Source organism: Megalops cyprinoides, chromosome 20 (genome assembly GCF_013368585.1).
Source record: "Megalops cyprinoides isolate fMegCyp1 chromosome 20, fMegCyp1.pri, whole genome shotgun sequence".
Lineage (NCBI taxonomy): Eukaryota > Metazoa > Chordata > Actinopteri > Elopiformes > Megalopidae > Megalops > Megalops cyprinoides.
The window spans coordinates 13030867-13052712 of NC_050602.1; the positions used below are offsets into that span (position 1 = coordinate 13030867).

Genomic DNA, 21846 nt, shown 5'->3' on the forward strand with positions numbered 1-21846 from the left:
GCCAAAGATGACAACTTTATCTGTTAACTTTCTGTTATATCCGACAGGAGATGAGTGGGCAGAGCTTGTGCGAAAACACATATTTCATTGGGTTCAGGTCAAGTTCCAGGCCTTTAATTAAATTGCAATAGAGGCAGACAGACAGACAGACAGACACACACACACACACGCTATTTCTCACTCATACACATGCACACTTACGCACACACACTCCCTCTCTCTCACAAACACACACACGCAAATACACATTCACACACAAACACACCTTTTGCTCCTCTGTACCCTGATTCTCCAGGTTGGCCTCTTTCTCCTTTATCTCCATCCTCACCCTTCAGACCTGGGCTGCAATCACGGCCTGTGGGAAATACCCCACAACCTGCTTGTCAGCTCAATGTACACACACTACCCACTGAGGTGGGACTCGTGCATATACTGTTCTAAAGTCAATCAATGCGGTTAAAAAATAGAAAATGCAGGGAGAGAATGCCCCCTATCCAATCAGACAGGGCGTAATCATATAGAGGATGAGTTGAGGGAAGGAGAGGTAGAGGCAGAAAGAAAGAGTGGAGGGGACAAATAAACAATATTTTCTTCACACTGGATCCTTGTCTGCTTACCTGATCGCCCTGGCTCACCCCTGACACCTTTGGGCCCCTGAGGCCCTTGCGGCCCTGGTGGTCCAGGAATAATCGTCATGAAGTCGACTCTCCCAGGCTCCCCCTTGTACCCTTTAGGGCCTCGGATGCCTGGATCACCTGGCCGACCTGGTGGCCCTGTGGGCAGAGGAAGGGTGAAGGGCAACAAACTTTTATAACATGAGTCATGTGTACATTATGGTGCTCAGCAAACTGGACTCAAAACCAAAGTGGAGCAGGTGACATCCTGCCCGGGGCAGCAGTGTAACCTAGTAGTTACACTACCACGTATTGAGACAGTAGGAGTGGGGCTCATAACCGCGAGGTTGCTGGTACGATTCCCCACTGCTGGTGTACCCTTGGGCAAGGTACCCAAGGGTACACCAGTAAATATCCAGCTGTATTAATGGATAACATGTGAAAAATTGTAACCAATGTAAGTTGCTCAGGATAAGAGCATCTGCTAAGTGACAGTGATGTAATGTAAATCTTGGGTGGTTCACACCCTGCTGTTCTACCTTGGAGGCACTTCACTGTACAATACTGTAAGCTTGCTTTGCTTCAGTGTATATGGTCAATGCATAAATGGATAATGTAGGTAAACTGCACTGGGACTGTGTAAATAAAATAAAAAATGCAATGTGCTGCTTCAGGATAGGCTTTCTGATATATTCAGTCATTTGAGGTATCATGGTATAGACATTCATTGGATTCATTGTTAACAAGTCAGACTGCACTAGATAGGACATACAGTAATGTGTGGAGGAGGGACTTGGGGATAGGTGGGCAGTGGGTGTGCTCTGGGTGTCTCACCTGGGGTGGACTCTCCTGGCCGCCCTGGTGGACCTGGCAGGCCCATGAACCCGGGGTCTCCTGGGGGCCCCCTTGGTCCAGGACTGCCAGGGTCCCCAGAATTACCTGAAACACAGTGACGCATTCTAATGACAATAAAATAGCCAAAAAGAGGAACATGAAACCAGCCACACGTAGCACAAACAGTCTTTGCTACCTGTCTCAGTGTGGTGCTATATTCTCACCCGTGTGATTGCGGTGTTGCACTCTGGCTCTGTGTCATTATGGTCTGGCGTTCTTATCTGTGTCATCCACGTGACGTGTAGCGTGGTGTTTGGTCTGTCTTTCGGAAGAGCTCTCTTCTAACCTCCAAGTTGTTTTATATGATTTTACCAACGTGTTTAAAAAAAAAAATCATCTTTTATCTTTCTCCTACTCATTTCAAGTACCCTATTGACGTACTCACACACTGATCCACCCGCTTGCCTGCACGCTCACATGTGCCGTTAGCCTCTGTTGGCTTGTGACTGCCACTTGCTATTTGTAAACCCCTGCCTGGAGCCTTTTTATGTCGATATGTGCTCCCTTGAGGATCAAAGCGGGGATCCTAAAATTGCCAGCAAGGCAGTGATATGTGAGTCCTATCATATGTATACTGTAGTGCATTAAGAGGACCCTGTCAAGGCTTTTGAAGGCAGCAAGTGCTGCCAAGTAATGACCTAAGAGGAACAGACTGCTATACTCAAAGATGGGAGCAGAATGCAGGATGCCTTAAATTCTACCCCGAGGACCATGGGGGTAATAGAAAACTGCTCAATGCTGGCACCAAACCGCACCAAGGTTACTGTCAAACGGAGGCTTGAGATGAGCTTCCAAAATTGCTTCCAGGCCTCAAGTTCCCTGCCACCCCCAACACCCTTGCACAGAACACAAGGGAAAAAGCATGCTGTGAGCGAACTCAACTGTTTGAGACATGGACTTTGACTGCGATAAAAGAAAGAAAACTGCTTTCCAGGGACAAGCGTTGTCAATATTGCCAAGAAAGTTCCATCAGTGCTAGCTAAGCATAACACTGATACCAAAGCTGTTCACGCAGGTGTCACTGACATCTGACTTCATCAGTGTGACATCTTTAAAGAGCACTTTAGAACAGTGGTGAATACTCCCCAAGCTAGTGAAAGAAAGTTCTATTGTTTGGCCCATTGTCCTAATATGAGGTGGGCAATGAATCATACAGTCACCTCTTGTCCTGAAACTACTGTTTAAAACATTGTGTTAAAATGGCCATCTGTGCATAAGAACTAATGACACATAAAGCAGTAGAAGATAGGGATTACAATATTCATGCAGATGATGGTGACAGTGCTTTGGGAACAGCCTTTACAGCTATCATTGATTCTCATGACTATGTTCACAACGCATCTGTGCCCACTCACTGTTATAATCACATCCTTGACCTATCATATGGTATTGACATTGCACATCTGTGTTCCCTGAAATCCTGTAGTATTTGATAACTGTTTTATTGCCTTTGAAATTAAATTTATCTGTCCACTCAGATAAGGACTAAGACACTATTTCATCTTCTTAATGAACTGCTCATAGACAGACGTCCTGAGCCTCCATTTTTAGTGCAACATCCACTGCATTAACTACAGCTCCCCAACTGACAGATGACCTACTCATTATTACAGCTCCCCAAATGACAGATGACCTACTCTTAGAAATACTCTTGATGTTGTTGCTCCTCTTGGATAGAGGACATGGTGGAAAATGGTAGTGCCCTTGTGTACTGACTACACTTGTGTCCTCAAACAATCTGTTGTAATTGTAATCTCTTGTATTCTTCCAATTACAACTGTAACTAAAGAAAACAGAGACAACCCAGGTTAAAAAATACAGCTTTTTAGATTGTCCTGTAATTACTGCTAATTATTACTTCATTATGGTTCCTTTTTATACCTGACTCCATGTCATCCTAAAATGGAGTTTACATCAGCAGGGTAGGAAAGGATTCACTCCATTTTTTTAACATAATCAGAGGCACAAATGAAAAACACTATGAATGCCTATAAGAGTTCCTTGTGCCTCTCTCCCATCAGCATGCCTTCTCTCTAATGGTGTATGACATCACACAAAGCACCAAAGATTACACCACATCAATGGCCACGAAGCAGCAATAGGGACCTGAACTCTAATCTGCTATCCATCGCTAACACCTTCCACCATCCACTCACGGAACTGGGGACATCCTATCTCAACACTCCATGAAGGACTATCTCTCATTAATAATTAATCATACACACATAGCCTGTCTTTTCCTACATATTTCCAGTAATTTACCTTGATCACCTTCAGAGAACAATTTTTTTCATGATTCTTCTATTCAGTCTCATATTTTCTTGATTCCCGGTGGAAATAACGCTTCATAAAATGCTCTCTGACGATCCAATTGTAAGGGTGCTGCACTAAATAAAATTGAATTGATTTTAATTTGTAAGACTGTAGTGCTGTATTCTCACCTGTTGCACCTTCATAATCTTCATATTGCACGGGTCCTCTTGGCCCAATGTCTCCGGTGTAGCCCTTCAACAGATTGAGATGCACTTCACACCAAAGGTCTCATAGCTGAGATTCTTGCAGTTTTTTGCACCGGTAGGGGGCAAATAACTTCAGCTTACCTTTGGGCCCACATTTCCATTCAAACCGGGAAGTCCGGGGGTCCCAGCATACCCCTGAATGTGAAACAGACACAAACTGGATCATACACACACACACACACACACACACAGATAACCACACAAAAACACAAAGATGCAGACATGCTCGTGCACACACACTGTGACAAACCTTCACTCCAAGGAAACCAGGCAGGCCAGGGTTCCCAGGAAACCCCTAAGGACATCGGGATATGTTTAATTCATTTAGCTGCTCACATATATATGTGAGCACACACCCACACACACACATATAAAATGAATGACACAAGGTGAAAGTAAGAAATTTTCTCCATAGACGAGTATTGTGCTATAGCGTAGCTATAAAGACAGAGAAAAGCCACTGATCCTTAGACAGCAGCGAGATTCTGAGCTCCTGCATTCACTCCTGGTCTGATTAAGCAGTTCTGGTAAGAGGACTTCTAGCACAATAAAACAGACAAAACTTTGAACATAAACAAATTTAAAATCTGATATCTTAGTCATTAGCAACACAGAATCTTTGCCTAGTGAACTTGGCAAAAAGACCTTGATAACAAAGCAAGGAATATATTTGGACAGGACATGGTAGCTACTGTATACTGATCTGTCTGAAAGTACTCAGAGGAAACAGAAAAATTATGTTGGCTTCAGTATGGCATGGACAATGAAAAGGAGTTATGATTTCTATGGGCAGTCACTCCTCTTCTGAGAATACATACTGAGAATTTCAAATCTTTTTTGAGTGAGGAAGTACTAAAGCATATGAATTTAGACAGGGGATCTCTGAACTGCAGGAATAATAGGTGAATGAAACCGTCAACCTATGCCATCTAGTGGACACAATGCAAAAGTGCAGTTAAGATAAAGAGGAGCCCATTTTTAAAACTGTTGTCAGAACAGCTAGGGCATAACTGGGAGCACAATTATGACATCACAGTGCAGAAATAATTACAGCAGCACAAAATTGGTGGTCACAAGAGAATACAGCAGGGTTTAAGTTTAAACAGTTCTTACCCGGGCTCCAGGAGGTCCAACAATACCCTTCTCTCCTTTCATTCCAAAGGGAGAATCGAATCCCTGCAGCACAAGCATGAGACTTGTCTGTCATCCAGGAGAGGTGATGAAAACGACTGAGATTGAAAAGTTTTTTTTTTTTTGCTAGCCTGGTAAACCACCACATTTTGGCAGTAACCTTAGTATAATCTCTTTAATATGGTTGTCTGTGATACCACGTCCCCAATAATCACCCCTTCTCATGACGGCATGGCACAACCTGCACACACATCACTATAAAACATTCTGTCTCTCACTCTCTCTCTCTATCACACACACACACACAGACACACACACACACGCACACACTAATAACTGTAAAACACACTCTTGTAGACAAATGCTCACACAAACACATAAACGCAGATATGCAAATCACTGCAAAATGCACTGTCTCAGAGACAAATGTACTCACACATACATATAAACGCAGACACAAGCCACTGATACTCACAGAAGGGCCGCGGGGTCCACACACTCCCTTCGGGCCTGGATCACCCTGTAATTGGACAATCAGTCAGAGGGAATGTGACACTACAGAACAGTGAATAGAGTCGCAGCCATAATCACAGAGGCACCACCCACCTTAGCTCCTTTTATGTACGCATCCTCTGGTAGGTCCACAATCTCGAAAGGGCCAGGCGGGCCTGGCTTCCCTTGCTCTCCCTGTCAGAGACACGCAGCATTCTTTCTGACACATAGAACTATCACTGACACACAGTATTCTTTCTGACACACAGCACTGTTATTCAAACACTGCACCACCACTGACATACAGCTCTATGACAGACACTCAGCTGGGCCACTCACCAGCTCACCCTTTTGCCCCAGCAGTGATCTGCCTGTGTCACCCTGAAAACACATAAAGCACATCACTGACTTGTCTGGGACACAAATCTTATCCTACTATTATTTAGAAGCAATGGACTGTCACCATAAGCACCCTGTTGGGATGCTGGAACCTCCCAACAGCTGCTGGAATTAATGCCTTACATGGAATTCAGTCTCTAAAGAGAGAAACAATTCGCATGTGCACCTGTGTGATGTGGAAGTGCAAGCATGTGGTGTGTGTCTACGCAAGTGTGATGTGGGTTAGTGAGTGCATTCTGATTTGACTGTGCACGTGTACTGTATGCGTATGCGGACTGTGGATGTGTGTGAGCGTGTGTGTGTGTGTGTGTGTGTGTGTGTGTGTGTGTGTATATGTGTGCACACAGTATGTGCTTTGTGCACGACAAATGAACATGTGAATGTGTGCGTGTGTATACTTGTGCGTGCATGAGTGTTGTACTCCGCCTAACTTGTAAGTCGCTTTGGATAAAAGCATCTGCCAAATGAATAAATGTAAATGTAAATGTAAGTGTTTGTGGATAACTGTGTGTGTATGTGTGTGCGTGACTGTGAATGTGTGTATGTGTACTAAGGTGTACACAAATGCGTGTGAGTGCATGTTTGCTCATGATTGTGTTTATGGGTGGGTGCTTGAGAGTATGTGAGTCTGTATGTGTGTGAGAGGGCGCATAGGGACTCACAGGAGGGCCTCTCGGTCCAGGTGAACCAGGTACACCCTAAAAACAAAGAGACACATGTGGAGAATTCCTTGCACAGTCAAATAAACACAACAGCATCATTCACAAAAAGACACCAAGACACTTACATGCTGTCCGGTCGGCCCAGCTGAGCCGTTGGGACCTCTGGGGCCAATGACACCTGGCCTCCCCTACGAATAAAGAACAGTTAACTTCAGAGACAAGTGAGAAACAGACATTGTGAAAAAAGATTTTCCAGTAGAGATGCTAATCTGTTATGTTGTGTAGTGGCGGACACAGCTGATGACATTGTCAAACTCACAGAAAAACCAGGATCCCCTGGTGGTCCAGGGTCACCCTGTTAAACACAGAAAGGCCAGGTCACAGAGAGGTCTGGTGCAGATGTCTGTATCATTGTGCCTGTATTAAATGATCACAGTGGGTCAGAGTGCGTCCAAGACTTACTGGAACACCCGGTAATGTAGAATAATAGTTAGGTTCGCCCTTCGCTCCTTTGACTCCGTACAACCCCTGAAAGCACAGAGAGTTCACTGGTTTGGCGTAAATGTTGATTTCTTTCGTTGATTGGCAGCTGTCACTCATTTTCCACTCACCGGAGCTCCAGGACGTCCGTCTGACCCTGGAGGTCCAGGGAAACCGGGTGGCCCACTCGACCCGTTGCAGCCGTCCGGCCCAGGAAGACCTCGAGGACCGGCTGGCCCAGGGTGGCCCTGTAGCACAGCACAGCACACCCTCCACTTACAGCGATAGTACAGAGGCAGCAGTGTACCATAGTGGTAAGGAGCAGCGCTCATAATTGAAAGGTTACTGGTTCAATTCCCCACTGGTGCACTGCTCCTGGACCCATGGGCCAGGTACTTGACCCAAGAAATGCCTCAGTAAATGTACAGCTGTATAAATGGATAACCTGTAAAAACTGTAACCTATGTAGGTTGCTCTGGATGAGAGCATCTGCTAAACAGCAATAATGTAATATAATATATCTCAAATCAACTCTCCACATCCAGTTAAGAGTGTATGATGCTAAATCAGCTTTTAGCAATCAGTTACTGTGACCCTACTACCCCACCAACTATTGTCAAGAACACTTAAATATCAGTGCTCAGTATGAGAAATAAAAAATAACAGTAAATCCAATTCAGACAAACAGCCGTTGTGTCTTACTTCCCCACTCAACGCTTTATAAATAATTTCAAAAATCCAAGTAGGTCTCGTGATTTTTTCTTGCCTTACTTGGTACTGGCATGTCTTGTGCTCATTTAGCAGCAGTGCTTAAACAGCAGGAATTGATCCATTCTCAGTCATTAACGCTAGGTCGTAATCTCCTAGTTGTACAGATGCCACAGACAATCCCTGTGTATCACTGTTCTAACAGATACCTGTGCATTCCAAAAAACAAGATATAGAGTAGATATTGTATATTACAGAGTATATATAGAGAGTTTAAATGTGCAAGTGCTGGCTACATGCAGTAATCAATGAAGTGTTTTGAATCTTGCTGAATTTCTGATGTGGTGTATTTTTGGCTAATGTTTCATGTGCTATCACAAATATTACAAACCTATTAATAAAATTCATTAGACATCACAAGCCCTCTCTAATTCCCTCATCAACATGAACTATGTTAGAAACATCACTGTTCTAGAGTAAGATACAACATGTGATTCTATCAGAGACATTTCATAGTGGAATATAACCCCCTGATCTTGCTGAACGCCATAGACTCCTTTGGTCTCAGGGTTCAGCTAAACCTATGACACTCCTCTTCAAATGAGCCCAGTGCTACAGAAGGGTTTCTGATATCTGAAGGAGTCAATAAGCTGGAAAGGATTTACTTACGGGGATGCCATCCGGTCCAGGAAAACCAGGAACTCCAGTCAAGCCCTTTCACATAGAACAACGGTTCAGTCACGTTAAAACACAGAGATAGACCAACACACACACACACACACACGTGCACGCACGCACACACACACACACACACACACACACACACACACACACGTGCACGCACGCGCACACACACACACACACACACACACACACACGCACGCACGCACGCACACACACACACACACACACACACACACACGCACGCACACACACACACACATGCACACACACACACATATATACATACACACAAACAATACACGATCAATACATACAAACCCATACACAAACAAAACACACAAATACACACACAGACAAACACAGACAAACACACACACACACACATACACACACACACTTGCATGCACCAATGTACGTGCAGAGATGGAGGTGAAAAGACATGAAAATATTTACTTTGTCCCCTTCTGGTCCATCTGACCCCCGCAAACCCATTTCACCCTGTCTCCCCTTCTCTCCCGCTGAACCCTGAGAGCCTGGGGACCCTGGTGGACCCCGTGGACCCTGTCTCCCCAGATTTCCTGGCACACCCTGGGCAGAGAACACAGTTTGCATTGCAGATGTGAATGATATCTGGCTGCACAGGCTGCGTGATCACAGTTTGTCATGCATATAACCCTACCCTGGAGGCACATTTGTAACAGTGGAAGGCTGCATTGGGTTTCTCTGGAAATTTCTCACTTGCTTGATTGCTCACAAGTTTAATTTAGCATTGTGTGCAGTGTTATTATGGTCTAAACCTCGGTAGACTTAATGAAACTACATCTACTAAACTCTCCTGTAGCCACAACTTGTCAACAACTTTCAAATCCATTTCAAACATTAAATGTGATCTTATGAATCCTAATATCAATGTGTAATTTGATACCATTTGCAGGTATAAGAAAGGAAGCAGCCTCTATACCAGTTCTCCTTACAGGAGAAAACACAAAAAGCAGGTAATAGCTTGGAGGATTCATTTCACCTAATGCTCCATATCTTGTGAAAGTCATTTCGTCAGCTAACAGATAAAGCCTGACAAAAAGAGCATGGGGCTGATGGGAGGTGAAGTCTGGAGCTAGAACCACTGGACTTTATACTCTGAATTGCTGTGAATTGTGTGTTTAAGGTAAGTGTGAGGTCATGTTTACAGTTTCTTACCTGAGCTCCCTTTGGTGGGAAACACTGACACACAGTGCAGTCTCTTCCATCACAGGGTACCTAAAACCAGAAACAGGAATTGTGAAAAACACCTTACATACAGATACTGTAACAGATACCTTGCACACAGGTACTGTAAAGAAACCCACACATTCACTGTGACAGATATCACACACAGAGATATTACAACAGTCAGCATTTTTATATCATTTAATACTTACTTTCAAAAGTTCAGTCAAGACAGGAATATACAGTGGCTTTGGAAAGTATTCAGGCCTCTACAGTTTTCATACACTTTGTTGTGTATGAAAACTTTTTAGTATGAAAATCCATTTTAGATTAATACTTAATCTAAAATGGATTCAATGTTTTTTTGTCAGTCTAAACAAAATAACCCTGCAAAACAAAGCAAAAACATTTTTAGAAATTTTTGCAAAAAGAATACACTTAATCTATACTAGATTAAGTCTGTAACACAACAAAGTGTGCAAAAAGTGTAGGGGTGTGAACACTTTCTGAAGTCACTATAGGAACCTTTGATGTTTGGTGTCTGATTTCCAGCCTTGGATGTATCACAGACCTTTGAAAGAAGATGTAAGAAATACTGACCATATGATTTTCTGTGTCAGCTAAAAAGGTTGAGAGACAATGGAGTCTGGTGTCTCAAAAAGGAAGGCTGTCTGCAGGAGGTTCTCTAAATGGGCTAACCAGGTTGACAGGTCTGTATAATAGCATAACATTCACCCCTGCGTCTTCTGTTAGGTTAGTGATTAGGTTTAAACCTCTTTTTTTCTTGAGCTGTCTGAACTGTGGATGGACCATGATGGTGGGTCCAGTTAAGCATGCAAGCACAGACCCTGCAACATTTCTTGGCATGAGTCCCGCCTTGCGTCATTTAATGTAATTATGAACCATAATCATCAGTTACTCGCTTCAATTAAACTGTTGATTAGAAGCTATCAATTACTTCCTTCAATGAAGCTGTCAATTGGAACTTGTCTGAACTCAGAGATATTCTCAAGTAGGAATTCTTAGGAAAGGGTGTAATATTACTTTGGTTCCACCTTGTTTAAATGTGATCCATTTAGTGCCAGAGGGCTACGTAACATAATTTTCATCTTGAGATAAGGTTTCCAACGTGCAATTATCCCAACATTATTATTGTTAGCAGTACACACAATCCCTTTCCAGACTGTGTTACCATTGAATTAGCTCTGCTTCCTTGGAACCAGGCAAGTGATTAAATAGCTGCAGTGTAATTGTTAATGATGGTTATATGTGAAAGCATGCACAAGAAGACATTCACTTCTCTGAAAATGAGATGAGGTTAGCCCACTCTTCTCTCAAGGCAAAAGCCAGTGGTGAGAAGTTTGACTGAGGCTCTGTCTGAGACAGGGGAGACTATTAATGACTGTAACATGGGTTGACTGTAATAATTTTGAAACGCCAAGAATACAACATGCTACAACTTTGCACATGACCAGTGAGGAAAGATTTTGAAAGTGTTAACAGAAACGCTTCCTAGTCCACATGTGAATTTGGGGCATTAAGGGACAAGCTCAATTGTGATAGACTCTTCATAGGCACTAAGGACATAAGCATAAGAACACAGATGCTTTGAGAATTGAATCTCATTTTAGTGAAATAATTAACATGTTTTGGTCAAGTGAAAAAACTCAAGCTGTTTCTGAAACACGACATCAAATATCTAGCTGTAAACATGTAATACAAAAGCTGTATACAGACACAAAAACACAAAAGACTCCCTTTGTCAAAACTTGGGCTCCCTACATGCTAAAGCAAAATGTCCTGCATCGGGTTTCATTTAAAGTCCTTAGATGGGAGAAATCACTTTGCTACAAGCACAACACAAAGCCACTCTGAAACTGTATGATGGAGCCCTAATAACACCAAGATGAGAGTGCAGCTTCAGAGTAGAGCACAATAGTAACACGTACATACTGAAGCTCCAGATCATGCTGAAATCCCTGATCCAGCTCCTCTTGGCAGATAAGTGTGAGAGATCTAATCATCTCCATGTTGACCACAAATGTGTTACATCAATTGGACAGGCAGCACCGATCAAATCTCAAATGACACATCTCTAATAGCTGAAGCAATACTCACTGAACATGATGACATCCTTAATGGACTGAGCTGCCTCCTTTGTAAGCAACACCTGGCACTTCAAGCAAACCAATTCAATAGTTGCAATGAGGGATTCCCACACTGGCAAAGGCAAAAGTTACTTGGAGTAACAGGAAAAGGCAGGGATCATTACAAAAGTAAGCTAAGAATGCTTGCATGGCTGATTGCCTGTCGAGGGCACCATAGGTAGACAATGATCACACACAGATACAAACACAGGTCACGCTCTCCTCCATGTGTGCGGCATCGTCAGACTCAGAGAGCACTGACCACACCAACAGCATCAAATTCTCATCAAAGATGCTGGAATCAGTCAAAGCACACAGTCAAAGACCCAGCACTTCAGACATTACAAGCCCTCGTCAAATAAGGCAGACCCAACTCCAAACAGACTACATCTCCTGCATTTAGGGACTACTGAACCTATAAAGAAGATGTTACCCTACGGGCCACTCAGGGATTGAAGCCTGCCTCAGAAATGCATCAAAAATTTCATCAAGTGCAGCACATGCAACAGGCTAAAGAGCAGACGACAAAAGGAGACACCCATGGCCCACCAGATTCCCCAAGTTCCAGGGTCCAAAGTGGGAATGGACCATTGACAAAAAATGACCATCTGATTATGGCAAAATATTACTCTGACTACTAAGAGCCAGACTGACACCACATCCTCCAGCATTATAGACTCTTGCAAGAGATAGTTTAACAGACATGGAATAGGCAGCATCATCATCTCTGACAATGGCTCCCAATTCACAGACGTGGATTTTTCTGAGGGCTGGGACTTCGAAGCATGTCGAAAAAACTGAATCGGTTCTAAAAATTGCTAGAATAATTTTGTAGGAGGAACACTGTAGCCAGGAAAGAGAAAGACCATGGAAAGCAGTGTTGGCCTGGAGAACCACTCCAACAGAGGGAATTGACTGTTCACCTGTTCAGACTTACTGTATGCTCTGGCGCAAACACACATTCCTGCCTTATACAAAACCTGGAGTGGGGTCATGCAAAATCTCACCGACCAGAAACACCCTAAGGCAGAAAAAGCAAAACATCATTACACCAAACATGCCCAAGACATGCTTGAAATCATTCAAAGCTCACCCAACTGAACAACCAGGCAAACACCTGGGCGCTTGGTATTTGCATTGTTTTGGTAACAGGCCAAAGTGCTAATGCGAGGAAAGAGCCGGACACACATTAGGCCGGCACGTTACTGCAGTCACCTGACACCACGACTTCCGGACAGGGATGTGCCAGAGTCACACTACTCCGTGCCGGTGATCAATTAGTCTCGGCAGGCTACAGGCCAGATCCTACCGCCCGGGGGATTGGTTATAAAGCACACCAGGACCAGTTCCAACATTAGGCCTCCAGTGAGATACAGATTTGTTGTAGCTTGTTATTGGCAATGCCAGTGTTATCAGCAATGGCAAGAGCAGACTGGATCTGTGGCTTATGTAAGGGCAGGGGCACAGTTCTCAAAAGTGGCAGGCACATACTGTGGAGTGTCCATGAAGAGCTTGTTTATAATTGTTTTTAGATGGTTGATTTATGTGTTTTGACATCATTCCTTACACTTCAGTCAGGTTGTTTCACAAATGACTGGTGAAATTAAGGCGTAAAGCAGGTACTTTCCTTCACTGCCCTCAACATCTGTTCATGCTCTAGTATTAGGATTTTTGTTTAATTGCAAGAGGTACTTCTAGGAACTTCTGTAAACACTACAATTTATATATACACTAAGATATAAGTTCCGGTAATTTTTTGATATGTAGCGTAAATTGTTTGATTAATGCTACCTAATGATCACATCCAAAAGATACCTCAGAAAAATGCTTCACCACCAAGGCAGTATTAATTAAAGCATTAAAAGGAGGCCATTACAAAATAACATAGAACCTCAGTGTACATTGAGCTTCTACTTGTATTGTGCACAGTCTAGACATGTATTAATATCCATAGAAGTGTCAGAATTAAATATTCTCATTTTTGAATATGAGGAATAACTGCTATCACTAGCTATCAGGAAGGACTGTAGAGCTCAGCATACTTTGTCCTAAAATCTGACTTGAAATCTGACACTATGAAATTATGGTAACTCAATTTCGAGAAGAATGGGGAGACAATTTATGTCTTTGTGAAGGGGGGGGCATGTCTCTCACTCCCACTTTCTATGCCGCTGTTTAGGCACCCAAAAGTCTCTCTCCAAGTAACAAGTTTGTCAAGGACAACCAGTTTCAACAATCAAAATATTTCACTGTTTATCAAAAATCTGAGGAATGTCACGTAAAATTTAAATTTGAAGCGAATAACATCTGGAGTGTTGTTGAAATGGTATCATGACCGTTTCATGAGAGATGGACCAGTTGGATGTATTTCTATTGGTCCTTCTACAACATTTCGCAAAACATAACTAGGATTCTATTCGAAGGAAAGTTTTACTTCTACTGGACAACTCCTCACTCCTCACAGTTATTAATCAAGGCCACTGACTTCCACAGGAGCAATGGGGTCATCATGCTCTCTTTCCCACCTCATTGCTCTCACAAGTTCCAGCCACTGACCAGTGTCTATGGACCATAAAAAAGAGTTGTCAACTATGCAAGAAACACACAAAAAAGAGTGAATCCAGGGAAAACAATGCCCTAGGCGAACAATTCCAGGCATTGTTAACAGCACTACCCACTGCAGTAACACCCACCAATATCCAGGCTGGTTTCGGGTACACAGGCATTTGGCCATTCAGTCCCGATATTTTTCAGGAAAGTAACCTTCTATCATCTCAGGTCACTGATCATCCTGTCTCAGCTGCCACCCAGAACACAGCTCCAGCTCCCACCTCAGACATCCTGGTATCTGCCCTGTTTGTCATCTGCCCCTAAGTAGGGCCAAGGAAAACAAAAGCAAAAGGGGAAAAAAAGCAAACATCCTGACTGACAGATTAGAGGTGAAATGATTTATGTGAAAAGAAAAAAAAAAACCTGGAAAGAAACGTGTCAAAACATAGCACCTTGAACAGGAGGGTTCTTTAGACGATGAGAACATTTTGTATTGTGTGTTTGGAATGCTTTGCCAACAAGGTGTGTGGATCCAGTACAGGGAAGGCAAACTATGTGCCCACAAAGGCTGCACTCCAGAGGGCAATGCCTATACATGTCACCACCGACTGCTGACTGAGACACTGAATGACTCACTCACTGAAACACCGACCGAGACACTGACTGAAACACTGACTGATACATTGACCATGATTCTGAACAAGGCACTGACTCAGACACTGATTGAGATACTGACCAAGGCACAGACTGAGACAATGAGACCCGTACTAACTCTTCCTAAAGAGCAGTGAGGGTAAGAACTTAGGCATGTTTGTGCTTTCCTCTACAGATCCGTAACTCTGGCCATTCCAGAATGTTTGGATGTCTTTGGAAATGTTTGTGAGATGTAGATTAAACATTTGGACCAAAGGAAAGGATTTACTTCCACAAAACCTGTCTTACAAAACAGCCTTTTGCTTTCACTTTCAATATGGCTCCCCACTGGCCCCATTTTTACACTCAAATTGTCTGCACCAGTAAGCTTATGAGGTGAGATGATGGATGCAATAAGAAGTGCTTTTTAAGTATTTACACTATCTTCTCGGGATAATGTAAACCCACCGCTAATGTTTGGTTAGACACCCTAAACAAGTTCTTCCCTTCCACACAGAGTGATCTGACTGGTCAAAGAGAAACTGTGTCGCTCCATGCATGGTAGAGATAGAGAGAGACACGCAGTAAATTATATCTAATATCAAAGAATTTGTAGGAAGACACTCACAAATATTGGAAACGTCACCATTATAAAGCATCGACATTTTGCTGTTTAATGCAAATGATGATATACTTACATTAGTGGCCCTCTGTCCAGAGACGTTGAAGAGCAAGATCCAACTGTAAGAAATTGAATTAATGAAAAGAATGATCCTGATATTCACAAAGCTCTTGAAACATCAGGGCAGACAGAATCTGCTTGTGTGTGCCATATGCTGCTGACCCATATTTTTGAACACATCATATGCTATATGCACATCATATGTTACAAAGCATGTATATGGCACTGTCTTGTGGGTTCCCCTGTTTAAAATGAGAGGCACCATGTGACTTGTGTAAACCAGCAGTTCTTAAACTTTCTGACTCGGCGCCCACTGAAAACCTGGGTGCCCTTTCACAACCAATCAGAGGCTACAGAAGTAAAGAAAATTTTGGGGGAAATATAAAAATATTTAATTTACTTATAGGTTAATTCTCCACAAAAAAGTACATTTCATTACATGTTAAAATATTAAGATATTTTATAGATATTCTATTTAATGCCAGAACCAAATAGTTACCTATCGATGCACAAAGAGTACTATCTGTGTTGTCGGACTGAATTGCTTGTTCAATTCCATATTGTTTATATTCCATTTGTAGTTGTTTTGGAGAGGCCAAAACACATGTAGAGCGCGCATACAGTTTTATGGATGCACAGTGATAATGATGATAATTGCACTCTTATTTTACTTTAATTTACTCTTTACTTAATCACTGTGAGTCTGCGCAAATCTGCCTGGGACCCTGAGCCTAATTAAATAAAAAAACAAAAACAAACTACTGGTGTAAACTGCTTATCTCCTGGGTTGTGGGTGGGTCTCACTACTGCTTTTATACCCCAGTAATTAACGTCAAAATACTCATGAATCAGAGATATCTCTTGGTTTCACACAAACTAAGACTGGGAGTCCTGCGCCTGCATCCTTGGTCATCCTTCAATTCCATCTCCTCACCCCAATCACGCCACCCATCCTATGACCTCCAACACAGCCTTAATATCACAGCCACTACCAACCATCTCCACTGGCACTTTCTTCTCCTTCTGTTGCTGTAGCTCTCTCTTTCATTCACTCTCGCATAGCCTACCAAATTAAAGGGGATTCTAAACTCTACAATTTATGTGAACACCTAATGTGTCTGTGATTTACTGGATAGAAACTGCTGTCATATTTCTGATATTTAAATGATGCTCTTGTCCGTAGTGATACACAATTTACATTTACACTTTACATATTATTAATTCATACATATTATTGCCCACATTATTAATTCATACATATTACCTATTTACATGTTCTTATTGCTTCTTTGTCTAACTGCTTGTTTTCACAGCACAATTTAAGTGTACACCATATTAATAATGCCAAAAGCCATATAAAAATGTTTCTTTCCGGCAAAAAATGTCTGAGTTGGTTATGCTGAATAAATGGTCAATTTTTATGCCATGTTCTGGTTTACTGTTTAAATGTTAACAATATATTGACTGTAGCAAATCTGACCATCAGGGTCTGTTAAACTGTATGCTGTAAGGGTAGGGATTTGGTTCTCACCACAGTGTCAAATTACACCAGCTCATCCAGCCAGAATAGCTCTTCATCTGTGCCATTCAAGGTGTCTCCTGTCTGCAGACCAGGCCTATTCCCCTCTGCCCCTTGTCCCTGTGGTTACTCAAGGGCCACTGTGCCAAACTCCCCTCTGACCTCTATCCGCACAGACACACCCACCCTTGTGGATGCACCCGAATCAGAGCACCAGAGGTCTGAGAATTAAACATAGAGCGCAGAATACAGGAAGTCCAGCTGGAGGGGGAAAAAAAGTACACAGACAGGTGAACAGTCAGTAGAGCAGCATAAATCAAGACAATGAATCCCAAACAGTGGAACACAGAACTATAAAAGTAGCCTACAATATAACCATCGGATTGGGATAATAATTTTGCTTAACAAATTTTTCTTCAGTCTCAAACCATCCATTCTCTAGGTTTCCTCCCCAGTAGCACTCAATTAATTAGGTTGCACAGATCTTTTACTTGAATGCTGGCCTACTATTAAGGTCTCTTGGCAGTTACCTGAGGTTTATTTTGCTAGTGTCACTAACCATTAAAGTGCCTTAATTTTCCTTCCTGTCATGTTTAGAAAGCATACAGATAAGTGCTTTATCTAAGTGATAAATGCTTATCTTTTCATTTGCATAAAACACCACAAACGAGTTAATAACTGTCAAAGGAATTAATTGGCAATGACTCAGATGCATGCCTTGACACCACGAAGAGAATTTCCGTGGTTCCCTTATTATTTTGGAATGTTTTTAATAAGTCTTTACTGTTTTCTCCACAGGCATGGATTCAACAAGGTATGTATAATTCAGCAAGTGATGATTAAACAATAAATGCAGCCGGAGGCGCCATCGCTGTCGAGAACGGCCTGTACATCTCTCCTAGCCTGTTTCTTCACCATTCAGTGTAGATATTGATACAATCTTATGTACAATAAAAGATATATCGGCCAAGAAGAAAGACAAGTAAGACAAGTAAAACTGAGTCAGAATGTCACACACAGATGCAAGACTTGTTTAGCCTGTCTTGACAATTCTAATGTCAAACATCAAATAAATACAAAACTCAGACAAGAATTTCTTCCGTTGCTCCTTTACTGTTCAAGAGAGCGTCCATGACTTGAAAATTCTACTTCAGGCAAAAACAACTGAAATAATAATAATAATAATAATAATAATAATAATAATAATAATAATAACAATAATAATAATAAAAAAGCTCACCCTATGCCGCTGCTTTGGTCCTGCTCGTGAGCCTGTCCGAATTTGTTCTGTGATAAATACTCACCTTCGCTGCGCGCATCTTTTGCGAGCTGCGGGAGCACCGCCCTCTCGCTTAGCCTAGATACAAAACTTTCAATCTTTACTGTCCCACTCGTGCCGAATCTCTGGGCTGATTGTGCACATCAGCTGCTCATAATCCACGAAAAATCCATCAGTTTATGTGGCTATAAGTAACTGCTTTTAGCAGTTGGGTCTATTGGGTCTATTGATCGCTGAGCTCGGGATGAGAGGTACAACCGCGGAGATACAGTACTGACGGTTCAGACATCACACTTGTTGCAGTTGACCGTATTCTTCACGGCTATTTTCGCAGTCTACATTTGCTTAATCGAAAGAGGTTACGTTGGATAATTGTAGGGGAGTCTACTGGGGAAGAAGGTCCTGTCAATTCGCGGAGGGGATGAGATGACCCATTCACTCGGTTCAAATCTGCTGAGGTCTGCTGCGCTACTCCTGGTGTTGAAATGTATAGTTCTGGCTGCAGAGGTAGGTACTACCGCCATTGCAGAAAGGGCAATTTCTCCTCCAGTGCGTTAATAATAATTCCATACGTTTGCGAATGTGTGTTTTGAGTGTGAGTACCGTCAGGATACACATATGTTATCACTGTACGTAGATGTATGTATGGTCAAATTTACATGCTTTCATATGGACAATGTATGTACATGCATGTTCAGTACTAGTCAAAAGTTTGAACACAAAGACACTTTGAACTCAAAGACATTTTGATCTAAAGACTTGTGCCTACATTTTTGAAATTTGTTTGTTAAACAAATAGATATAGTTACATTGATGTCGATGACAAAAGGTTTAATTATATATATAATTAAACCTTTTGTCAAATGGAATTCTGCAGTAACCAGAAAATACTACCTTTTCTGGTTACTACAGAATTCCATTTGTGTTATTATATACTTTTGATGTCTTTCCTATTATTCTAAACTGTGGAAAATAGTAAAAATAAAGAAAAACCCCTCTATGAGTAGGTGTGACCAAACTTTTGACTGGCACTGTAAGTGTACAGATGATGGATGTGCAAGTGTACGGGCAATCAATGTACTCGTGTGTATGTGTGTGCTCATTGAGCAAGCTTGTACACAGTATATGTATTTAGAATACATGCTTTTATTTATGTTGTCAGTGTTCATGCATGATGTTAACCGGTTATAACAGTGCTGCATCCAGCTTTAATATGTTTTAACAGTGCAATACAGCTCTAAAATAAGGTAAGAATAAATCAACAGTGACTGAGACTAAACTAGCAGCATCATGCCTTGCATCATCACTGCATCCTACATCATCACCAGGCCCTATATCATCCCTCCATTCTACATCAATAGCACACCCACTGAACCTGTCATATTCTGCATCATCACCAGATCTTATGTCATTACCATTTTCTACATGATCACCATAATCTACATCATCAGGCACACATCTGGGACAGGGAGGTGTATGCAGGGGTACAGGGGTACAGGTGATAAGGTTGAAAGTGCAGTTTTGAGGGTTACCAGATGAGGGAAATACAAGTTCACCTGCATTGTCTAAGACCAGTTAGGCCAGAAACATGTCCAAATACAGCACTATGTGCTCAATGGGAAATGGAGGTGACAGGTCTCAGCCACTCTGTTATGTTCCTTTTCTTGGTGTGGATGGCATATATTTGGTATATCACTGTTTGAGCTGATTGCCAGTAGGCATCTCTCAGCAGACACAGGCAATGTCTTTCTTGTTCCTTCTACCTTCTTCCTTTGGCATCCTCTCTGCTGTCTGTGGATGGGGTGTATGTGTGTGTGTGTGTGTGTGTGTGTGTGTGTGTACATTTACATGTATTCATTTAGCAGACAATTTTATCCAAAGCGACTTAAAACTGAGGCAGAGTACAACACAAGCTGAAGCCATACACGGAGTCACAATATTAGAAGTGCTGCATGACCAAGATTCAATGCTTGGCCTGACAAGGTAAAAGCTAGCTGGTAGAGACACAAAGACATTAAACATAAACCATAGGGTCATAGGACAGAGGACAAAAAAATTGCTTTAGGTGGTAGTGATTCCAGTGATCAGGTGAGGACGGAAAAGCTATGTCTTCAGATGTTTCTGAAAAATAGTGAGGGGTTTGACAGAATGGATGATGTGTGGAAGTTCATTCATTCATTAATTGTGGGACAAAAGCAAAGTTCTGGATAGTGCTTTTGTGCCACAATGTGATGGGACCACCAGACGCTGTTCAGTAGCAGAGCGTAGTGGTTGGGAGGGAAAATACGCTTGTAGTAGACTGTTCAGGTAGGTAGGTGCAGCTTTGTTGGTTGTGCTGAACACAACAAACAAGGCCTTGTACCCTATGCGGGCAGCTATAGGGAGCCAGTGGAGCAAGACAAAGGGAGGTGTAACACGGGCCCTCTTCGGTTGGTTGAAAATCAATAATGTAGCAGCATTTTGTATCTAGGGGACTAATAGTGCAAGCAGGAAGGTCAGCCAAGAGAGCATTGCAGTAGTCCAGTCTTGACATGACAAGAGCCTGAACAAGGAGCTTTGCAGCATAGTGTGTGTGTGTGTGTGTGCGTGTTGGAGGGTTGGGAATGATGTAGTAAACCAGCCCTGGTGCCGGGGCTCCAATACAGAATTCTCTAATACACCTTATCTGTTAAGCATTTGATTCAGCATCTTACTGCATTAAACCAGCCCTCCCAGCTGAGAGGGTGTCAGTGGTTTGTAAGAGAGATAGCAGACCTGCTGGACCTCGGCCCCATCGGAGGGAAGGTTCAGAGTCTCTTTTGACGGTAAATACAATACCAGTCAAAGGTTTGGATACACATTTCTTTCTTTATTTTTACTCTTTTCCACATTTTAGAATAATAGCCAATACATCAAAACTGTAAATTGACCCAAAGGGAATTGTCCAGTGACCAAAAAAGTGTTATAAACAAATGGAAATTGCCTTACATTTTAGATTCTTCAAATTAGCCAAAAATATTTTTTAAAATTAAACCTTTTTATTTATGTTTTTATTTATGTTTTATTTATGCTTTTCCCTATTTATGTTCGTCTATGAAACGAATTTCAAGCATTCAGGCATAAGTCTTTAGATCAAAATGCCTTTGAATGCATGTTTCCCGCTGTCTTAATCAGGCGTGTCCAAACTTTTGACTGGCACTGTATGCTGTGCGTCGCAGGAAAGCCAGGGATGGATATGTGTGGGACAGCAGGCACGTGTGGGACTCAC

General features: G+C 42.3%; 2 protein-coding genes across 2 annotated transcripts in view; one reads left to right on the forward strand and one right to left on the reverse strand.

Moving 5' to 3' along the window:
* LOC118796108 (collagen alpha-4(IV) chain-like) overlaps positions 1–18618 on the reverse strand; it is a 32186-nt gene extending 13568 nt beyond the window's left edge. The window contains exons 1-21 of the mRNA XM_036554939.1: positions 18561–18618; positions 17333–17581; positions 15818–15860; positions 9781–9840; positions 9037–9171; positions 8569–8613; positions 7323–7439; positions 7174–7239; positions 7031–7066; positions 6837–6899; positions 6712–6747; positions 5990–6031; positions 5765–5845; positions 5634–5678; positions 5141–5203; positions 4278–4322; positions 4109–4162; positions 3950–4013; positions 1449–1553; positions 618–773; positions 266–355 (exon numbers count right to left, since the gene is read on the reverse strand). Of these exons, the coding sequence (XP_036410832.1) occupies positions 266–355; positions 618–773; positions 1449–1553; positions 3950–4013; positions 4109–4162; positions 4278–4322; positions 5141–5203; positions 5634–5678; positions 5765–5845; positions 5990–6031; positions 6712–6747; positions 6837–6899; positions 7031–7066; positions 7174–7239; positions 7323–7439; positions 8569–8613; positions 9037–9171; positions 9781–9840; positions 15818–15860; positions 17333–17388 (1402 nt within the window). The 5' untranslated portion in view covers positions 17389–17581; positions 18561–18618. The remainder of the gene's footprint in view (positions 1–265; positions 356–617; positions 774–1448; positions 1554–3949; positions 4014–4108; positions 4163–4277; positions 4323–5140; positions 5204–5633; positions 5679–5764; positions 5846–5989; positions 6032–6711; positions 6748–6836; positions 6900–7030; positions 7067–7173; positions 7240–7322; positions 7440–8568; positions 8614–9036; positions 9172–9780; positions 9841–15817; positions 15861–17332; positions 17582–18560) is intronic.
* A 105-nt stretch (positions 18619–18723) lies between these two features.
* The window catches only part of LOC118795268 (collagen alpha-5(IV) chain-like), a 39767-nt gene continuing 36644 nt past the window's right edge, over positions 18724–21846 (forward strand). Inside the window, exon 1 of the mRNA XM_036553634.1 lies at positions 18724–19106. Within this exon, the coding sequence (XP_036409527.1) occupies positions 19026–19106 (81 nt within the window). The 5' untranslated portion in view covers positions 18724–19025. The remainder of the gene's footprint in view (positions 19107–21846) is intronic.